This window comes from Haliotis cracherodii, unplaced genomic scaffold (assembly GCF_022045235.1).
Source record: "Haliotis cracherodii isolate W230 unplaced genomic scaffold, xgHalCrac1.p SCAF_6, whole genome shotgun sequence".
NCBI lineage: Eukaryota > Metazoa > Mollusca > Gastropoda > Lepetellida > Haliotidae > Haliotis > Haliotis cracherodii.
This window is the reverse complement of record NW_027266319.1, coordinates 48,415,429-48,432,905: the sequence shown is the minus strand read 5'-3', so window position 1 is coordinate 48,432,905 and position 17,477 is coordinate 48,415,429. Positions and strand designations below refer to the sequence as shown.

Here is a 17,477-nt window from a genome sequence, read left to right as displayed (position 1 = left end):
TGGTGCAAACAGTTTCAGCTTAAGGCAAACCATTTCTTTCATTTGTTCTTTTGGGTTAGTTACGAAGCCTGTCATCATGTTCATTGTATTTCATTTTCAGACCTTAAACAAGACGAAAGCGGAGGAATGTTTGACTTTTTCAGTCCAATGAAAGGAGCTGAGGTACTGTCCCAGTGCAAGGCTGAAAAGCAGACATAAGTACATTCAATGCAGGTTAACCAGCTTGTGCAAATCAATCTTAATCCATGGGAGAAATGGAAGTCTCAGTGCTAAGATTGCTGTCTGCAAACAGGCCCTGGACCTTGTTTCACAAAACAGCCTTAACTAAGGTTAACCTTAACCACTTAGGTTAGAATTAAAGTTACCTTTGTCAGCAGTTACACCGATTTCACAAAGAAACCTGATCTCTATCTTAACTTTATATTGCAGGGTGCTGTTTTAAACAGCAAACAACATTTGCTTGCTCAGTCACTATTTGTTTGCCTTGTATGAATGTGCCTCCCTTGTTTCATCTGTCAGTTTTGTGTGTGTTTAATTTGCAGTGTCAGTATGAGGGAGACTGCACTTTGTTTGAAGATGAAGACACAAGAACATTCTATGAATCTCTCCCTGATTTGAGGTCATTCATTCCAGGGGTAAGTGCAAGATGAAGCTCCTGGTCCTCCAGGAATGATACATGTTTTGATTATTTAGATATAGCTCAATTATGTTTGAGATTGTAAAGACAAACTTTGTACCATACCATAAACACATTCAGGTATTGTACATTGTTTTACCACAGATTTTGTACAAGGACAGTGAGCAGTCTTCAAGTAAAGATGCAAACAAGGAACCTGATCCAGTGCTAGAAGAAGGTAAGCTTTCTGCTCTGATGATTATCCTTGGATTTCATTCTACATCTTTTTTGGTTTCGCACTGTGGCTTTACCAAGTTAAACTCTTAACAGGGCAACATTCAAAAGGCAGAGTGCAGGAACATCTTGAATTGGTAAACGATGATAAGAGTTTGCACTCTCAGTATTAATGAGTTTCATTTAGTTTAAAAGTGTGGGTTTGTGCTGATGTTATCGTCTTCCCATGGCAAGGGAGTTAACTGGCTATAAAAGTCCAGTTTCGACCCTTGCTGAACTTGGTAGGAATTATGGAGTTTTGATTGGCTGGACTAATGAGTTTATGCATAGTTCAAATAAAAATCGCGTAACAAAATTGACATCCATAAACGACAAATTTCGTTTGACTGCAGAATTTGCAGAGCACGTATGTGCCAACTGGGTATCAACAGACATTTTCCAAATATTTTCATGTTTTTAATCAAAGTGCTCAAGCGATTTGATGCACTTCGCGAGATAAGACCCGTTTTATTTTGATACAGGTTTTGTTTATAGCAAATGCAAGTGATGTTAGAGGTGGCATCTGATTGGTCAATGGAAGGGACATAGAAGGGACATAACTCGTGACAGCCACTGGTGGCTCTACGATCATGCTGGAAACTGAGCTTTTACAGTCCGTTAACTCCCTTGCCTCGGGAAGATGGATGTTATGGGCCACAGGTGTATCTTCACAAGACTTGACTACACTTTGAGTTATATTAATCATGTGCCCAAAAGCAGATACTGGGGCAGAATAGTACCATCACATGCTTGTAATTAGTCACTGTGTGACTAGGTTGGTTATGGTGATGTTGATGGTGTGGACTATTGGACTTCATCTTCACATTTTGTTAACACTGCCGTGTTTTGTACATTGTATTCCTTGATCTAGTTGTCGGTTCAAGCTAAAATGCATGATACTGAATCTTTACCTTGAATGTAATTACCTTTAATGATAATAATAATTTTACCCACAGTGAACTGAAGTGCTTCTTAGGTACAACTACCGAAAACATCTAGCACCATTTAAGGCTAACCCACGTGGTCAAGACGTGTTAGCATGGTTAGATATAACTGCACATTATTGTTGAATTTGGCAATGTCAGATTAATATAATGCAATTGTTGGATAGATAAACATGTTGCTCACTTAACATAATCATACTTACAAAATTTCTGATCCCCAAATACAATGTGGTAACTTCACCGCAGCGAAGCACACCGGACCCATCGAACCGCCGTTCCAACTTCGGAGTTACCTCCCTTCCCTATGAAGTCTTAAAACTCGGATCACAATCCGAAACAATCAAATATTTTGGTTACACACCCACTCAGTCACCATCATTCTGATGTTTGGGCATACCAGGAACCTATGATTGGTTCAATCCCCGACCTCATACCAAAAGACGTTAAAAGATGGTACTTCTTACCTTGCCTGACGCTAGGCATTATGGAGATAAAAGAAGAACTGGTTGGCTTGTAGTCAGTTTTCTGTGTCTGAGTAGGGTATTCATGTTAAATTGCAGCATGGGCTAGCGCTATAAAATCGGCATTAGTCTGGACTAGTACAAGTAGCCACACACACGTGCATGCACGTCACTATATTTTTGCAATAATCTTGAATGCGACGTTAAATCCCATTTCACTTCATCTCACTTCTAAATATTTCCCGGACATTTAAAGGCAAAAGTGTTACTTAAAGATAATATTGTAAGCCTAGGATATTGCCATTGTATTTGTTTTGTTGTTTAACCCATACTATAGGTTACCATTTATCTGGAATATTATCTCCTTCAGTTGACCTGGAGTGCCTAGAGGTGGAGGACCTGGAGGTAGAGCTGGAGGAGAAGCTGGAGGAGAAACTGGCGGTTGATGGTAGCAGCAGTGAGGTTGAAGACAAGGACAGCAGTGTCAGGGAGGAGACAGCAGAGGACACGGCAGAGGACAGGTCCTTCATACCACCTGAAGCTGATGGTGAGAACTCTCTCCTACATCACTGATATGTATTTGTAATCATACTGCATCCTATGCAGGAATTTTCTCTACCCTGTGTGTTGCATAGATTCATAAAACTAACAGAGAATGATGATGAGATTTTTCTGGATTTATCAAGTAGTTTTATCTAGGTGCCCATACCAGGAAAATTGTGAAAAAAGGAATTTTAGCACTTTGTTTAGAATAACAATGTAAAACTTATCATTAATGCTATTTTTTCCGTCATATTTGCAAAACTAAGGCATTACCTAGGGATATTTTATAATGGCAACTTGAAATTTCCTTGTTCCATTTTGGCTTATGAGAATACCTGTAAGTCCCTCGTGGTAAAATTGATTTTGGAGCAAATCATTTTAAAATTTAAGTTTCTGAAGCTTTTCTCAACAACAATAATATGGCGTCCTACCTTGAAATATGATTCAACTTGGCTTTGATCTGTTGAGGCATGTTATGCTGCTATCTATGGTATTGAAAGCAACGAACTGTCAAAATGCTCATGCCTAGATGAGTTACTGGAAGCAGGGCTTGGAAAAAGTCTTGTTCAGTATTAAATTATTTATTGTTTCCATATTGCTGTCACAGAAGATGATGGTGAAACAGGAACTTTGATGAAGACACAGTTCGAAGCATACTTGCAGTCATTACCCAACTGTGTAAACAGAGATCTCATCGACAAGGTACCATTGCTACATGATATAAAAAAGACATAATTGACAGATAGATGCAAGAAAACATGGAGTTGAACACAATTGTGTTGATAGATAGAAGTTTTGATCGTTTCTGTTAACAACTTTCACTCTTTTGGTCCTCAGAGTATACTTTTGAGGTCCATTTGACCACGGCATATAATGCGGGGGGATATTTTCATCATCTGGGTCTGTCCGTACATTCATGAGCACTTCGCTTCTGGAGCCAGACTTGAAAACCTGTAAAAAAAATTCATCCAAACTTGATACTTGTTAATCAGGGGCTGAAGTGGTGCCTTTTGCTGTTCAGGAATTTTAATCAAATTAATTTTTTTTTGTCTCCACGGAAACATGTTAGGCTTAGCTGAAATGGGGATAGGTGTTGTTTCTGGAGGTGAACTGAAAAACTATTCAAGATTCTTCATCCGAACTTGGTGACTGTATTAACCAGGGGATAAAGTTGTGCCTTTTGCTATTTGGGGTATAAGTGACGGTATTCCTGAATTTCACCAGACCTGGGTGATAAGTAATGGTGTGCAGTATTACCAGTACACCGGTATATTGTGGTGCAACTTTTCAGCAATACGTATTGTGATACTTTTGTAAATGTAGCAATATATTAGGGCAAATATAAATAGGTATATTTATGTGTTCCTAATCGATATGGCGATGGAAAATAGTATCTTTCTGATACAACTTGCCTCTGACAATCTTTATATCAATTAGCGTGTACACATCCCGACTATCAAGCTCCTCACAGCGATAGCCTGTTTGCGGAGCTCTCTATACCGAGAGTATAACGAAGGAGCTTGGGAAGGAGCTTGATAGTATTTGACATTAATACAGGGAATAACTCTGATTAACTCATGAAAATCAAAATTGGCAAAATTTTGCACTACGTATCGCAATAGAGGTTAAAGTATGGCAATATATTGCAATACAAAATCCAGGTCAATACACAGCCCTAGGGGTAAGTCATCTCCTAATGTTTCTATTTGCATGATTCTAATTTATTGAAAGAGAAGACAATTCTGTTTTACACATACTCATTATTGACCAATTTATCTTATTATCCCCCGCCACAAAGTGGAAGGGGGATATAGGAATGGGTGCCGTCCGTCTGTCCGGCCGTCCTTCTGTTCTTCCGTCACACTTTGTTTCCGGAGCAGATCTTGAAAACCGTACCATATTTCTTCACCAAACTTGGCACATAGATAGATCTAGTGGTGAACTGGTGCCTTTTGATAGTTTGGGATTTTTAAAACAGTTATTTTTTTAGTTTCCATGGCAACGACTTTGATTTAGACTGAAAATGGCAGTAGTTCTAGTTTCCGGAGCAGATCTTGAAAACCGTACCATATTTCTTCGTCATACTTGGCACATAGATAGGTCTAGTGGTGAACTGGTGCCTTTTGATAGTTTGGGATTTAAAAAAAAAATATTTTTCGAGTTTCCATGGCAACGACTTTGATTTAGACTGAAAATGGCGGAGGTCCTCGTTTCCGGAGCAGATCTTGAAAACCGTACCATTTTTCTTCACTATATTTTGCACATTGATTGGTCTAGTGGTGAACTGGTGCCTCTTGATATTTTTATTTTTTTTTAAGAGTTATTTTTCGAGTTTCCATGGCAACGACTTTGATTTAGACTGAAAATGGCGGTAGTCCTCGTTTCCGGAGCAGATCTTGAAAAACGTTGTATATTTCTTTACAAGAAGGCCCAGTGAACATAGTTCTCAGGAGCTAATGCATTGCACACACCCGACATGTCATATTGGCGGGGGATGTGAGTATTTCATGCTTGTTTAATTTGGGCCTATCCTGATAACACAGCGATGCTTGAATCAATAGTGTTTGGTATACATTCATAATACAGTATTTGATAACTCCCTATTCATATATTGATTCCTTCAGAGTATTCATTACTACACTGACATGGTATATATGTAAAATAAGTGTTGTCAGTTCTGTGATTTATGACACCTCCCTTTATCATGAGACTGCCTCAGTGGTCTAGTGGTAGAGCGTACGCCCAGAGAGCGGAAGGTCCGGGGTTCGATCACCGGCTGCGTCATACCAAAAGACGTTAAAAGATGGTACCTGTTGCTACCCTGTATGGCGCTCGGCATTAAGGGGCTAAAACAAGGACTGGTCGGCTCGGAGTCAGTATGCTGTGTCCAAGTGGGGTATTCATGTTAAACTACAGCATGGTATCTCAGTGGGCTAGCACTATAAATCGGCATCAGCCCGGACTAGTACAAGCAGCCACACAAACACACACACATGCATGCACGTCGCTATATAATTGCAATAATTTTGGACGCAACGTTTAACCCAATTTCACCTCACCTCACCTCACCTCACCCTTTATCATGATGCATTCACTATTGTGCTTTACAGGCTGCAATTGAATTTTGCATGAACTTCAACACCAAATCCAATCGAAGGAAACTTGTTCGAGGATTGTTTACTGTACATCGGACAAGGCAAGTCATCTTTTGCCATAGTTTTCTTACTGTAATTTTGACTTATGATTATGTTTATCAAGTTTGATTACACTTTTAATGTTGTTTTAATTCAATGTTTTAGTATAAATTTCCTTGTGAGTAATAACCTGCCAGATGAAATCATAATGAAATGAGATAATGAAGAAATTTGACAAGCATGTTTTCTATTTCAAGGCCTGCCAGGTGAAATCTGTCCAGCCAATGCATCAGTGACAATATACAGAGTATATTTAGTATATTTTAGTCAGAAAAGTGTGATACATTCCAGAATTTAAAATGGACAAGCCCTATTCAATATGTGCTAAAACCCTTTCAGGAGCTTGAACTATTCCATTGGCATGATTTTCAGTAGGTTTTTGGTGTAAATATTATACAAGGACAGTTATTTTTTTATATTACCTGTCAGAAAGAAAATTCAGTAGACATTAAGATTCTACTTAGTAAACAATGTTACAATCATACTCAAGTGAAATGTACCTAAGATACCTATTAACAGTGTTTGCTGTATATTTACCCAGGTATGACCTGTTGCCCTTCTATGCCCGCTTGGTGGCCATTCTGAACCCCTGTATGCCGGATGTGGCCACTGATCTAGTGCAGTACCTTAAGGGAGACTTCAAGTGGCATGTAAGTCGAAGCATTCTTAGGACCATTGTTATGACAAACAGGTCTTAGATGGCCTGATACCTGTTGTGATACTGTTTTGTAATGGAACCAGCAATAATTTAGATGGTTGTTAGAGAGATGGGGATGGGTCATGATAAAAGATTGACAGCTGCATTTGTAATTTTCTTTTTTTCAGATTAAAAAGAAAGACCAGATCAATATTGAATCTAAACTAAAAACTGTCAGATTCTTAGGTGAGTGTTTATTGCCTTGATTATTCTGATTGATTTTACAACAGTGTTTGTCAATGGATGATTAAGCCAATGTTGAGGCATGTGGTATTTAGAGAATAGCATATATTATGAGGAATTACAAATTATCTGTCCAGAGTGAACTCATTTTGTAAGTTCCAAGCCTTGGTATGCTTAATATGAGGGCAGGCCTGGTGGATGGCTGAGTGTAGAATGAAGCCAGCTTTGTGACACAAAGGTTGTAGATCCTTCCTTATCCATCTTCCCGAGGCAAGTGAGTTAACTGACTATTAAAGTCCAGTTTCCACCCTTGCCGAACTAGGCTGGTATTATGGAGTTAGATTTTGGCTGGGCTAACGAGTCTATGCATAGTCCAATCAAAATTGCGCACCGAAATCGTAATCAGGTTCGTAAAGTGTCATGTAGATTTCAGTCGTCTGCAGGATTTGCAAAGCATGTGCACCGCTAGCTGGTTGTCAACAGATATTTTCAAAAGCTTTTCATGTTTTTAATCAAGGTGCTCATGTGATTTGATGCACTTCGCGATGTAAGACTCGTTTTATCACCATATAGCTCTTGATCATCGATCAGATTGTCTTGACAGGGCGCCACCGTTTTGTTTGAAACAAATGCAAGTGATGCGAGAGGTGGAATCTGATTGGTCCACAGGAGAGGCATAGAAGGGACATAGCTCGTAATAGCCACTGGTGGCGCTACGATCGAGCCCAGGAATTCCAGCCTAGTTCGGCAAGGGTGGAAACTGGACTTTTAAAGTTAATTAACTCCCTTGCCTCGGGAAGATGTTCCTTATCATGTGTGACAGTGTGTTCATGTGATATCATGTGGAGACTCCTTTCTACAATGAAAACAATGGAACAATGTTTATAATGCTCAGTGAGCATTGTGTCTGTATGGATAATGTTTATGTTTCTCTGTTGCAGGAGAACTTGTGAAGTTCAAGATGTGTCCCAAAGTAGAGGTCTTGCACTGCCTGAAGGTAGGATAAGGATATGGAGATCTTGAAGAAATTTCACAAGCACGTTTCCCATTTCAAGACTCAAAACTGGAAAAGCATTTCTTATTTACAAGTGTTTGGTTGCATTGCTGAGTTGGTGTGTTCATTTAATGTTTATGTATTCATGACCATTCTTGTTTGTACCCTGGTAAGTACATTAGGATTTGAAAACATTTTTTTTAAAAGTAATATTTGTTTTCCAGATGTTGATGTTTGACTTTTCCCACCATAATATTGAGATGGCCTGTGCTCTTCTGGAGTCATGTGGCAGATTCCTGTACAGATCTATGGACTCGCATCACAGGACGAAAGCATATTTGGTAATAAAACCTGGATGTATTATTTATTACATTCATACTTCACATAAGTGTCTTTTGAGCTGTAGAACTGTTTGCTAATTACAGACTTGTCTCTCTTGTACGTCTTGACAACCACCACATTGATTGAATGTTTTGTTTAGGATGTAATGATGAGGAAGAAGGCTGCTCTTCACCTAGACAGTCGGTACACAACTATGATAGAGAACGCCTACTTCTACAGCAACCCTCCCGAGTACCAGCAGGTGGCTCGTATCGAGAGACCTCCCATGCATGAGTACATACGCAAGCTGCTCTACAAAGACCTATCTAAAATCACTACTGAGAAGGTAATGTAACTTGTTTAAGGTCTTTGTTTGTGTATAGAGGATATGACCCGTGAAGATCCGGGTTAGAAAGGGTCTTCAGCAGCCCATGCTTGCCTTAAGATATGACTATGCTTGTCATAAGAGGCGAGTAATGAGATCAGGTGGTCAGGCTCGCTGACTTGGTTGATGCATGCCAATTGCGTAGCTCGATGCTCATTCTGTCAGTCACTGGATTGTCTCTTCCAGAATCGATTATTTACAGACTGATAGCATTCTCGGAACCCATCAGGCACAAACTTTGACATGTGTAGGTGTCCATAAAAGCTTGTTTCTAGTGACTCATATGAGGAGTCTGTGGTCTCCTCTCATTTGTGGCGTGTAATACTCCTATTTTTCAGTACCAGGTTATGGGTGGCATCAATGTTTTCTCATTTGTGGTGCTGGATGTGGATCGACAAGGGCAGGGGTCATCTTCCGAAACCCTCTCTCACATGCTGATATTCTTATCCCAACATTTAATTAAATTAGCTGTTCATCAATATTGTTTGGTGATTGACCCTCCAGGATAAAATATTTGATCTGTTCTCAGTTTTGTTCATTTCAATGCAAAGTACCTCAGGGTTGAAGTCAGTTGAAGAATTATCAGTAAGTCACTTGACTGAAACATGCCAAATTGTGAAAGATGACTCAACAAGGTCAGGTCAATACTAATATCTGTCACCAACAACCTATATTTGTCAGGCTCAATACATTCTGAAATTCCATTATATACATGTGCATATTCCTCTTTGTTATGGAAATGTACATAATTGTCATGATCATTGATGATGAATGTATCTGATTTCAAGATTCATGAAAGAAATATGTGAGCAACACTGAAATTTTGTGACAAATTTTTCAGGTGCTGAGACAGATGAGGAAGTTAGACTGGGACGATGTAGCTGTAAGTCAAACATTCTTTTACATAAAAATTGTACTTCTTATGATCAGAATCATATGCTGTATACTGCGTTTTTCAGACTTGACAGGTAACATAGCTCTACCTTACTCACAGGTATGAGAGGCATTGATATTGTTTAGAGCAGCAACTTTCTAAAGCAACTAGCCATGCAATGGTTAGTTCTTGACTGTCAGCACTATTATTATGTCACACAGCCTATTGTGACACAAAAGATATGACGTCATAGTGCGAGATGGAGAAGTGCCAATTTTCGAGCACTGTTTCAAGTCTGTTGAACTTAAAACTTGACAAATACTTTCTATGTTGATTTCTGTTCTTTCCTGCCCTAAATGTATTGCAACACATTTTCTGAATATAGTTGTTACCTCGGCTCATTTTGTAGCCTACACTTTTCAGTTTCAAGTTCATAGCGACAATGATTGAGAATGACATACTACAAATATAAATTGATGTGGTGATATGTCCGTGAAGTCAGTTGTTTCATTCAGAGGTGGTCAGTGTGATTTAATTGACAATGTTTTAGTTTTTCCATTGTTGTAATAGTATAATGCTTCAATTAATTTGAAACATGTTCAAAGGTGACAACTTGTTTATGTCTCCACAGATTGCCTTCTACACAACCAAGTGTCTGACAGCAGTGTGGAACATCCGCTACAACTCTGTTCACTGTGCTGCAAATCTGCTGGCTGGACTTGCACCATATCATGTATGTATCCTTCTGTGTTGTGTTCTTCGTTAAATTCTCTGATTGAAAGGGGCTTGTGATTTAGATATCTATGTGGGTTCCCAATGTTCAGCAACGTCCCAGTAGGCCCCAGTGATAGCTGAGATATTTTATAGTACCTGTATGGATACCATGTGGAAATAAAAAAAATGGCAGCATGTATGTAATCCAGTCTGGATTATTGAAACCAGTGGTTGGTAGCATAAGTAAGAGTAGCAACCTTAGCAGTGATGGCGTGTTGGTGACACAGTGGACACAATCAGCCAGGTCACACATTGAGATCCATACTGGTGTCAGGCTCCTGCAAGCCTGATCTACCCCTTCATATCCTTTATCTTTGTCATTATGATGTATCATCATGTTGTTGTATGCTTTCTTGCAGGAGCATGTTGCTATTCAGGTTGTAGATGGAGTATTGGAGGATATCAGGCTAGGAATGGAGGTAAACATTCTTTAACTTTCTTCTATATTTATGGTTTTTAAAATTATCTGAATATATTTCATTTTTGCCATTTTTGGTGAAAATGGAATTCTTCATGCTAATTCTCATATTCATTACTTTCTCTTACATGATGTTACTATTACACAGTTCTATTTACTTTTCCGTGTTGTTTAATGTACAGACAATCGGTAGAGAAAGTGTTCCAAAGTCTTTGTTTAGTTCCGCTCACATTATTGGTATATTTATATGTGAGTCGTAGTGGCAGACTACCTTTGTTAACAAAAGTATGTGTCATGGTAGTGAATCAGAGGATGAAGAAGTCATTTTTGTAAAAGTGTCTTTGTATTTGTGACCACTGATACCACTTACAAACCGGTCATGAAATCTATGGCTGAACGTTTTCCAAACTTGCAGGTGAACCACCCAAAGTACAACCAGAGGCGAGTTAGCTGTGTCAAGTACCTGGGAGAGCTGTACAACTATCGCATGGTGGAGTCAGCCGTCATCTTCAAAACACTCTACTCTTTCATTACATTTGGCATCAGCTTGGATGGTAAGCTTGTTCAGCTGCCTCAGTTTAGAATAAACAAGGAGACATAAGTGAAGAACAGTTTTGAATTGTAAGATTATTTTTAAAGAAATATATGTTTTAGTCTGTTTTCAGTCGTACAAATGGGTATCTCTCATACCCTCACTTCTAGTCACACGTTTAAAAGGAAGCCAGAAACTGGAATGTAAACATTAAACTTGTTTCCGTCCGGTTGTGCATGCACCTCCCTATGGCATGCCACAAATGTCTCAGCGCGCCTCTGAGACTGGTCACTTGAGAAAGATTCGCGGTAGACTGCTAGTTTGTATTCTACTAGTACTTATCGCTTGTCTACAGTTGTTGTTCTAATAAAGTAATAATAATATGTCTTACCTGTAGACTCCTGGAATGTAATCCTTGGTAATCCATTGTTTGTGTTCAACACATGTTTCACTGTTTGACTTGATTATACACGTGGCAACATGTCGGGCATTTGTGCCTCATGTCCTTCCTGCATCTTTAAGGACGGGTTTTCAACGTGTTCGTGGGATAAACGTTGTAAAGTATGTGAGCACTTGTCTTCTATAAACTTTAACTTGTAACTTTGCGTTGGCAAAGCGGGTTGCTGACCAGCGCTACAAGCAGAGAAGGTCATCAGGTGGATCCTTGGACTCTCCACATCCGGCCCTTGGGGTGGCGAGTCGGCCACACCCAAGAAATCAGTATGTAAGCACTTGTCTTCTATAAACTTTAACTTGTATCCGGGTGGTGACGAGGACCATGAGGGGACTATGGTCCCCAGTCGGTCCGGTTCTCGTTCTACCAACGACGATAGAGACGTCGTGCGTGAACTCAGACGGGACGACAGGTCGAGTGCCTCGTTGAGAGATAGTAAACGACACGAGGACGTTCATCCCCTTTGTGGTCGTTGGGAGTTCGATTCAGATGATAACTACGATGGGGATCGTAGTATTTCTACAATTAGAGATCGTAGCCCTCGTCCCCCAGGGATGTGCGACGTTCTCGCAGGGAGTTTCTGGGAGATCAGCGTCGTAGAGATAATGACAGAACGACACCCTCATCTCACTTTCATATCAACCTGGCTTTGATAGCCCAGATCACGGCGGCGGTACTCGCCTCGATGGCGTCGACCAAGAAGGATTCGACTACGTCAGGGGTCCATAGACCGTCAACCAGTACACCAGCTCCTTCATCTACGCCTACACAATCGACGTCGCCGATGGATTGTGACGACAGTCTCTCGGACGTCCTCGCCCAGTACCGATATGTATCAGGCCAGATTACTATGGCACGTCGCCAAGGTTACATCGACTGCACTGAACTACCTGATCGTCATGGCAGGACAATCTTACGGGCTCCGTGGTCATCGCAACAGTTGTATGACAGTTGTACCAACAAAGATCTGGACAAGTACTCCAGGGAAGCCTGAGCGTGACATCATCATTTCGGCTTCACACAACCTGTCCAGACGGCCACCGGTTTCGAACGCCCCAGATGCCGTCAGCAGCTTTCCGAGACATGCCTGGGCGTCGGTGCACACGTGGCAGGAAGTCGTCGGTCTGTTGACAACGGCCCAAGACCTGACTCGCCGATGTCGTCTTCAACTTTGTCTGCTGCAGAGATTGCTGTAGCCCCGCCTGGAGTCTCCCAATCTCCTGGTTCCACTTCCAGCGCAGCTACGTAAATTCCGACCGCCGGCCTCGGACCTCGATGTCGTTCTGCGCAACCTGTCTAGTCAACCTTAAGAGCCTCTAGATCAGGTCGCGTTAGACTTATTGTCTAAGAAAACGGCTTTCCTTCCCTCCTTCCTGGCTACGGCAGTGAGAGTATCGGAAATACATGCCTTTGACGTCGGTCGGATTACGTTCGATCAACGTAACCATGGCAACGTCCATCTTGGTCTCAGATGGGATTTTTTAGCAAAAAATCAACTTCCTGGCCAAGATTTGAGAATGTTCCATATTCCTTCCTTGTCTGCCATTATGGGCCCTCATGATCACACTGATCTCACCCTGTGCCCAGTTCATGCGCTTCGTATTAAACTGCAGCGATCTGAACAGCAACGACAACATTTTTTACGGCTGTTCATACCGCTCTCAACCATTGCAATGAAAGAGATTACATGTAATACTCTCTCCTTTTGGTTGAGAGCGGTCATTCTCAGAGCTTACGAGGCGCAAGGACTCGCACCTCCCACCTCCTCTCATCCGCATGAAGTTAGAGCCATAGCTTCAACATTAGCACTCCACAGTAATTGTTCGCTGCAAGCTATTACGGAGGGCTGCTTTTGGAGATCTACTTCAGTGTTGCTTTTGGAGATCTACTTCAGAGTTTGCTTCGCATCATCTCAGAGATATCTCAACAGAAGATGTTAAAGGAGTCTAACAGTTTGGTCCACTCGTGGTGGCACAACAGATCTCCCAGAAAAGACAGTGAATTTGTGCTTTATTCACTTTGGACATTTTGCTCGACACTTCGTGCCATATAACAGGTTACAATAAAAGCTGTTGTTGAATGTACACATTCTTATGTTTTTTTTGTTGAGTGCAGTACTTCGGCTTTTTCATTATGGTTATTCGGTGTATGCATCGTCTTCCCATACTTTCTTGTACTGCTCGTATTTTTTAGTTACCTTGTATACTGCCAGTTGCTCTGTAACTAAATTATGCGCCGACCACACTTCGATCACAATTCAACTGACGTGTGCAGTTGTCCTGTCACATCGATAATTAGTTGTGTGTCGAAGAGCATTAACCATGCTATTTTTAGTTACCTTGCCTATGGTGAGTTGTTCTGTAACTAAATTATACGCCGACCATACTTCGATCGCAATTCAACTGACGTGTGCGGTTGTCCTGTCGCATCGATAATTAGTTGTGTGTCGAAGAGCATTAACCATGCTGTGCGTTCGTGATAAACAATTTGTCTCGTCCATGCATCTGGTCGAATGTTCTATTGTCACTACAGGGGTAAGGAACTTGGTACAATCGACGTGAAAGAGGTCACTTCCTGATTACTTTCCCGACCCTCCTTCCAGTGTTCCGTCGAATTGTACCCATTTGTAAGACTGAAAACAGACTAAAACATGGGTTTTTCAGAATAAAAACAATGTTTTATTGGTCTGTTTTCAGTCGTACGTTCCCACCCAGCCATCCCCACAGGGAAGTAATCCAGTCCAGTCCTGAACGATGGCTTATTCTTCGAGATTAGTGACATGTCATAGGGAGGTGCGTGCGCGACCGGACGGAAACAAGTTTAATGTTTACATTCCAGCTTTTGGTTTCCTTTTAAATGTGCGACTAGAAGTGAGGGTATGAGAGAAACAGATCAATAAAACATCATTTATATTCTGAAAAAAACATTTTGCTTAGCAGTGCACTGTACAGTACATAAATGATAATGATGTGAATATCTTCTAGAAAATCCTACCCCCTTGGATCCTCCTGAGCACTTGTTCCGAGTGAGATTGGTGTGTACACTCCTTGAGACATGTGGTCAGTACTTCGACAAGGGATCCAGCAAGAAGAAACTTGACTGCTTCCTCGTATACTTCCAGGTGAACAGAATCACTACAAATAGCTGTAATGTCTGTGAAAATTCTTGTGCACTGGTGCGTATGAAGTTATCAAAGGTTCACTTTAAATGAAACAGTATGCATGTGGCTTGCAGGGATAATGCTATGAATGCTGATCTTGGGGTCATATATTTCCTGAAGGATTCAAACTGGATTTCATTACTGATCTTTCTATGTTTTGTTACAGAGATACTACTGGTTCAAGATGAAGAACCCTATCTGGACAGTGCATCGTCCATTCCCTCAAGATGTGAAGAATTTAGTGAAGGACACTCTGGAGATGATCCGACCCAAGCTGAAGATTTATGTCAGTTGGGAGGAGGCTATCAAAGCTGCCGAGGATATTGAAAATGAATACAAGACAAAGATTGGTAACTTTTTCTTGTCAGCTTACCAGAACTGTTCATGAGACATTACTTCATGGATCCATACTAATCTGTTACATTTTAAGCTCTCCTGACTGAAAGTCAAGTGAGCTTATGTCAAGGCCTGTGTGTCGAGCATCTCCTCTACAAAAAACACTGGACCAATGAAGTTAAAAATTCACATGCTTGTTCCCACCATATGAGGAGACCTCAATTTGTTCAAAAGTATCGAATCTGATTTTCAATAGCTACTACAGTAGCTATGAGAAGCTGAATGTATAGTCCTCAGTGTATGCAGACAGTATCTGAATATCAGTGCTGACAGGAATTTTTGTTAAGTGGCTATCTATTTTCGTGACATTATAAAGTACAGTGTCGTGGCACATTTTTTTAACATCTCTGACAAGCACATGTTCAATAAAGCTGAAGGTTTGAACAAAAGTGTCATTAAAATGCTGTTCAACTCCAAATAAAAACACTTTCCCACTGAAAATGTCATTTGGCCCATTGTTCATTGTGTCTTATTGCATATAGTATGTGATGTGTGAATATGCTGTATATAAAACAGACATGTATTGGTGAATATTGCAAGTTTGTATGTGGACATGTATGTTACATATGAATATATTTAGTGACAGAGCTGTAGCCTAGAAACTACAAGTTGCATGACTTAAACCAGCATCATAAAGATGCCTCTATGTAAATTGTTGCAGCTAACCTGTTGCCAATCATCGAGACTGGTGATGAGAGTGAGGTGTCAGAGGAAGAAGGACTGACCCCAATACAAGAGACTGATGAGGAAAGTAAGTACACTGTCAGTGATGAAAAGCTTTTGAGGTCTCCACTTTCCCTTCCTCTATATCTCCAGGGTAAACCTACAGGAACCCATCCTGGTTGTTCTCACAGTATTACTGAACAATCAAAGGTTGACATAAGGAAAAAGAAAATGGGTAAGGGAGGTAACTCATATTGCCTAGAAACCAAAGCCACCGCCAGTTTTGATGGACATAAAGACATCCTTTTCCTCAAAAATATTTTTGAGGGCTTCCTTTTGCGTGTCAGTCATTTTTTTAACATTGAATTTCTCACAAAAACTATCGTAATCAGTGGGACTGGCTGCTATGTTGTTGATATCACCATCCCAACATTGAGGCTGGTTTGTAACTCGCCTTCTTATTGGTATGTTATACCTTGTAGCCTAGCCAATCAAATTAGCTAAAGGAAATCAAGGGCGGGTAATTTGAGATTGAGAGAGCCACAGAGATGGGTCAAGAGTTTAATCTAGGTTTACTGAAATGCTAGCCCATGTGATATAGAGGATGTCACTTTACTGACTGTCAGCCAAGGACAATATACTGGCAAATGACCTACACTGAGTTGGGAGAATGGGTTGGGAATCATCAATCATTGGTTATTGGGAGAATAGCTTGTTCCTTGTACATGCATTACGCATCGTCTTTTTCTGAGAAATTGCAACACACTGTGGGGTTCCTGATCTTAAGAGGAGACATCACCTCGGTTGGCCTATTGTTGTACCATCACATTAAATTGTTTGTGGTTCCATGAACAACAGATGATGTCTTCTTCAATTATTTTATGACAATGCGTTCTTATGACGTCACATTGCTTTAGGTGTATTTGCAAAGAATGAAAACAATGAAACAACTTGCCAGTTATAAAAAATTTGCTTGGTTAGCCAATCGATAGCCATTGAATCCCTTGTAATTTATTATCATAGATTAAATGAATGGTTGAACATTTTTATGATTGCTGCATTTAATCATGTGAAATGTGTACGCTGTCTTATCTGATTTAATGGTTTCTTATGACAAGTTAGAGATGTTGGCATATATACTGAACCACAAATTGGGTTTGGGTTTCCGGAGCTGTTAATGACAGACTTAATTTGTAACCAAAAATGATGAAATCATTGCTGCATTTCAAGTTTATGTGTGATATGTTTGACATACCCTATTGTATGATAAACAACAAGATCTAGTTACTGTAACAACATGGTTGCCTTCAGTTGATGAACTAAGCCAGAGCTTGTCTCAGTCGCAACTAGAGGATGGCACAGAGTCCAGCCAGGATGACCAGAGTGGTCAAAGTCGCAGCCAGACTGGAAGTCAGGCAAGAGATGTGAGTCTGTGTTTGGGTCATCTTTGATATAAGGTTTCAAAAGAGTTCTAAATTTAAATGTTGTTTTGATGAATGAAATATTTTTGTTAAATATTTTTTGGTATCTTGATCAGTTGAGTGCCATGAGTGTAGCTAGCTTAGGAAAATTGTGCAAGTTCAGCCATAAATCTT

At 40.3% G+C, this 17,477-nt stretch overlaps 1 protein-coding gene across 2 annotated transcripts in view; it reads left to right on the top strand.

Moving 5' to 3' along the window:
- LOC139446765 (regulator of nonsense transcripts 2-like) overlaps positions 1-17,477 on the top strand; it is a 52,255-nt gene that overhangs the window by 12,438 nt on the left and 22,340 nt on the right. For both annotated transcript variants that reach the window (XM_071228087.1, XM_071228088.1), the window contains exons 15-33: positions 101-162; positions 543-635; positions 782-854; positions 2,665-2,841; positions 3,445-3,539; positions 5,948-6,033; positions 6,573-6,681; positions 6,857-6,914; positions 7,853-7,908; positions 8,130-8,246; positions 8,387-8,572; positions 9,453-9,494; positions 10,117-10,218; positions 10,619-10,678; positions 11,093-11,231; positions 14,648-14,784; positions 14,990-15,173; positions 15,881-15,970; positions 17,194-17,306. In XM_071228087.1, coding sequence (XP_071084188.1) covers positions 101-162; positions 543-635; positions 782-854; positions 2,665-2,841; positions 3,445-3,539; positions 5,948-6,033; positions 6,573-6,681; positions 6,857-6,914; positions 7,853-7,908; positions 8,130-8,246; positions 8,387-8,572; positions 9,453-9,494; positions 10,117-10,218; positions 10,619-10,678; positions 11,093-11,231; positions 14,648-14,784; positions 14,990-15,173; positions 15,881-15,970; positions 17,194-17,306 — 1,979 coding nt within the window. The remainder of the gene's footprint in view (positions 1-100; positions 163-542; positions 636-781; positions 855-2,664; positions 2,842-3,444; positions 3,540-5,947; positions 6,034-6,572; positions 6,682-6,856; positions 6,915-7,852; positions 7,909-8,129; positions 8,247-8,386; positions 8,573-9,452; positions 9,495-10,116; positions 10,219-10,618; positions 10,679-11,092; positions 11,232-14,647; positions 14,785-14,989; positions 15,174-15,880; positions 15,971-17,193; positions 17,307-17,477) is intronic.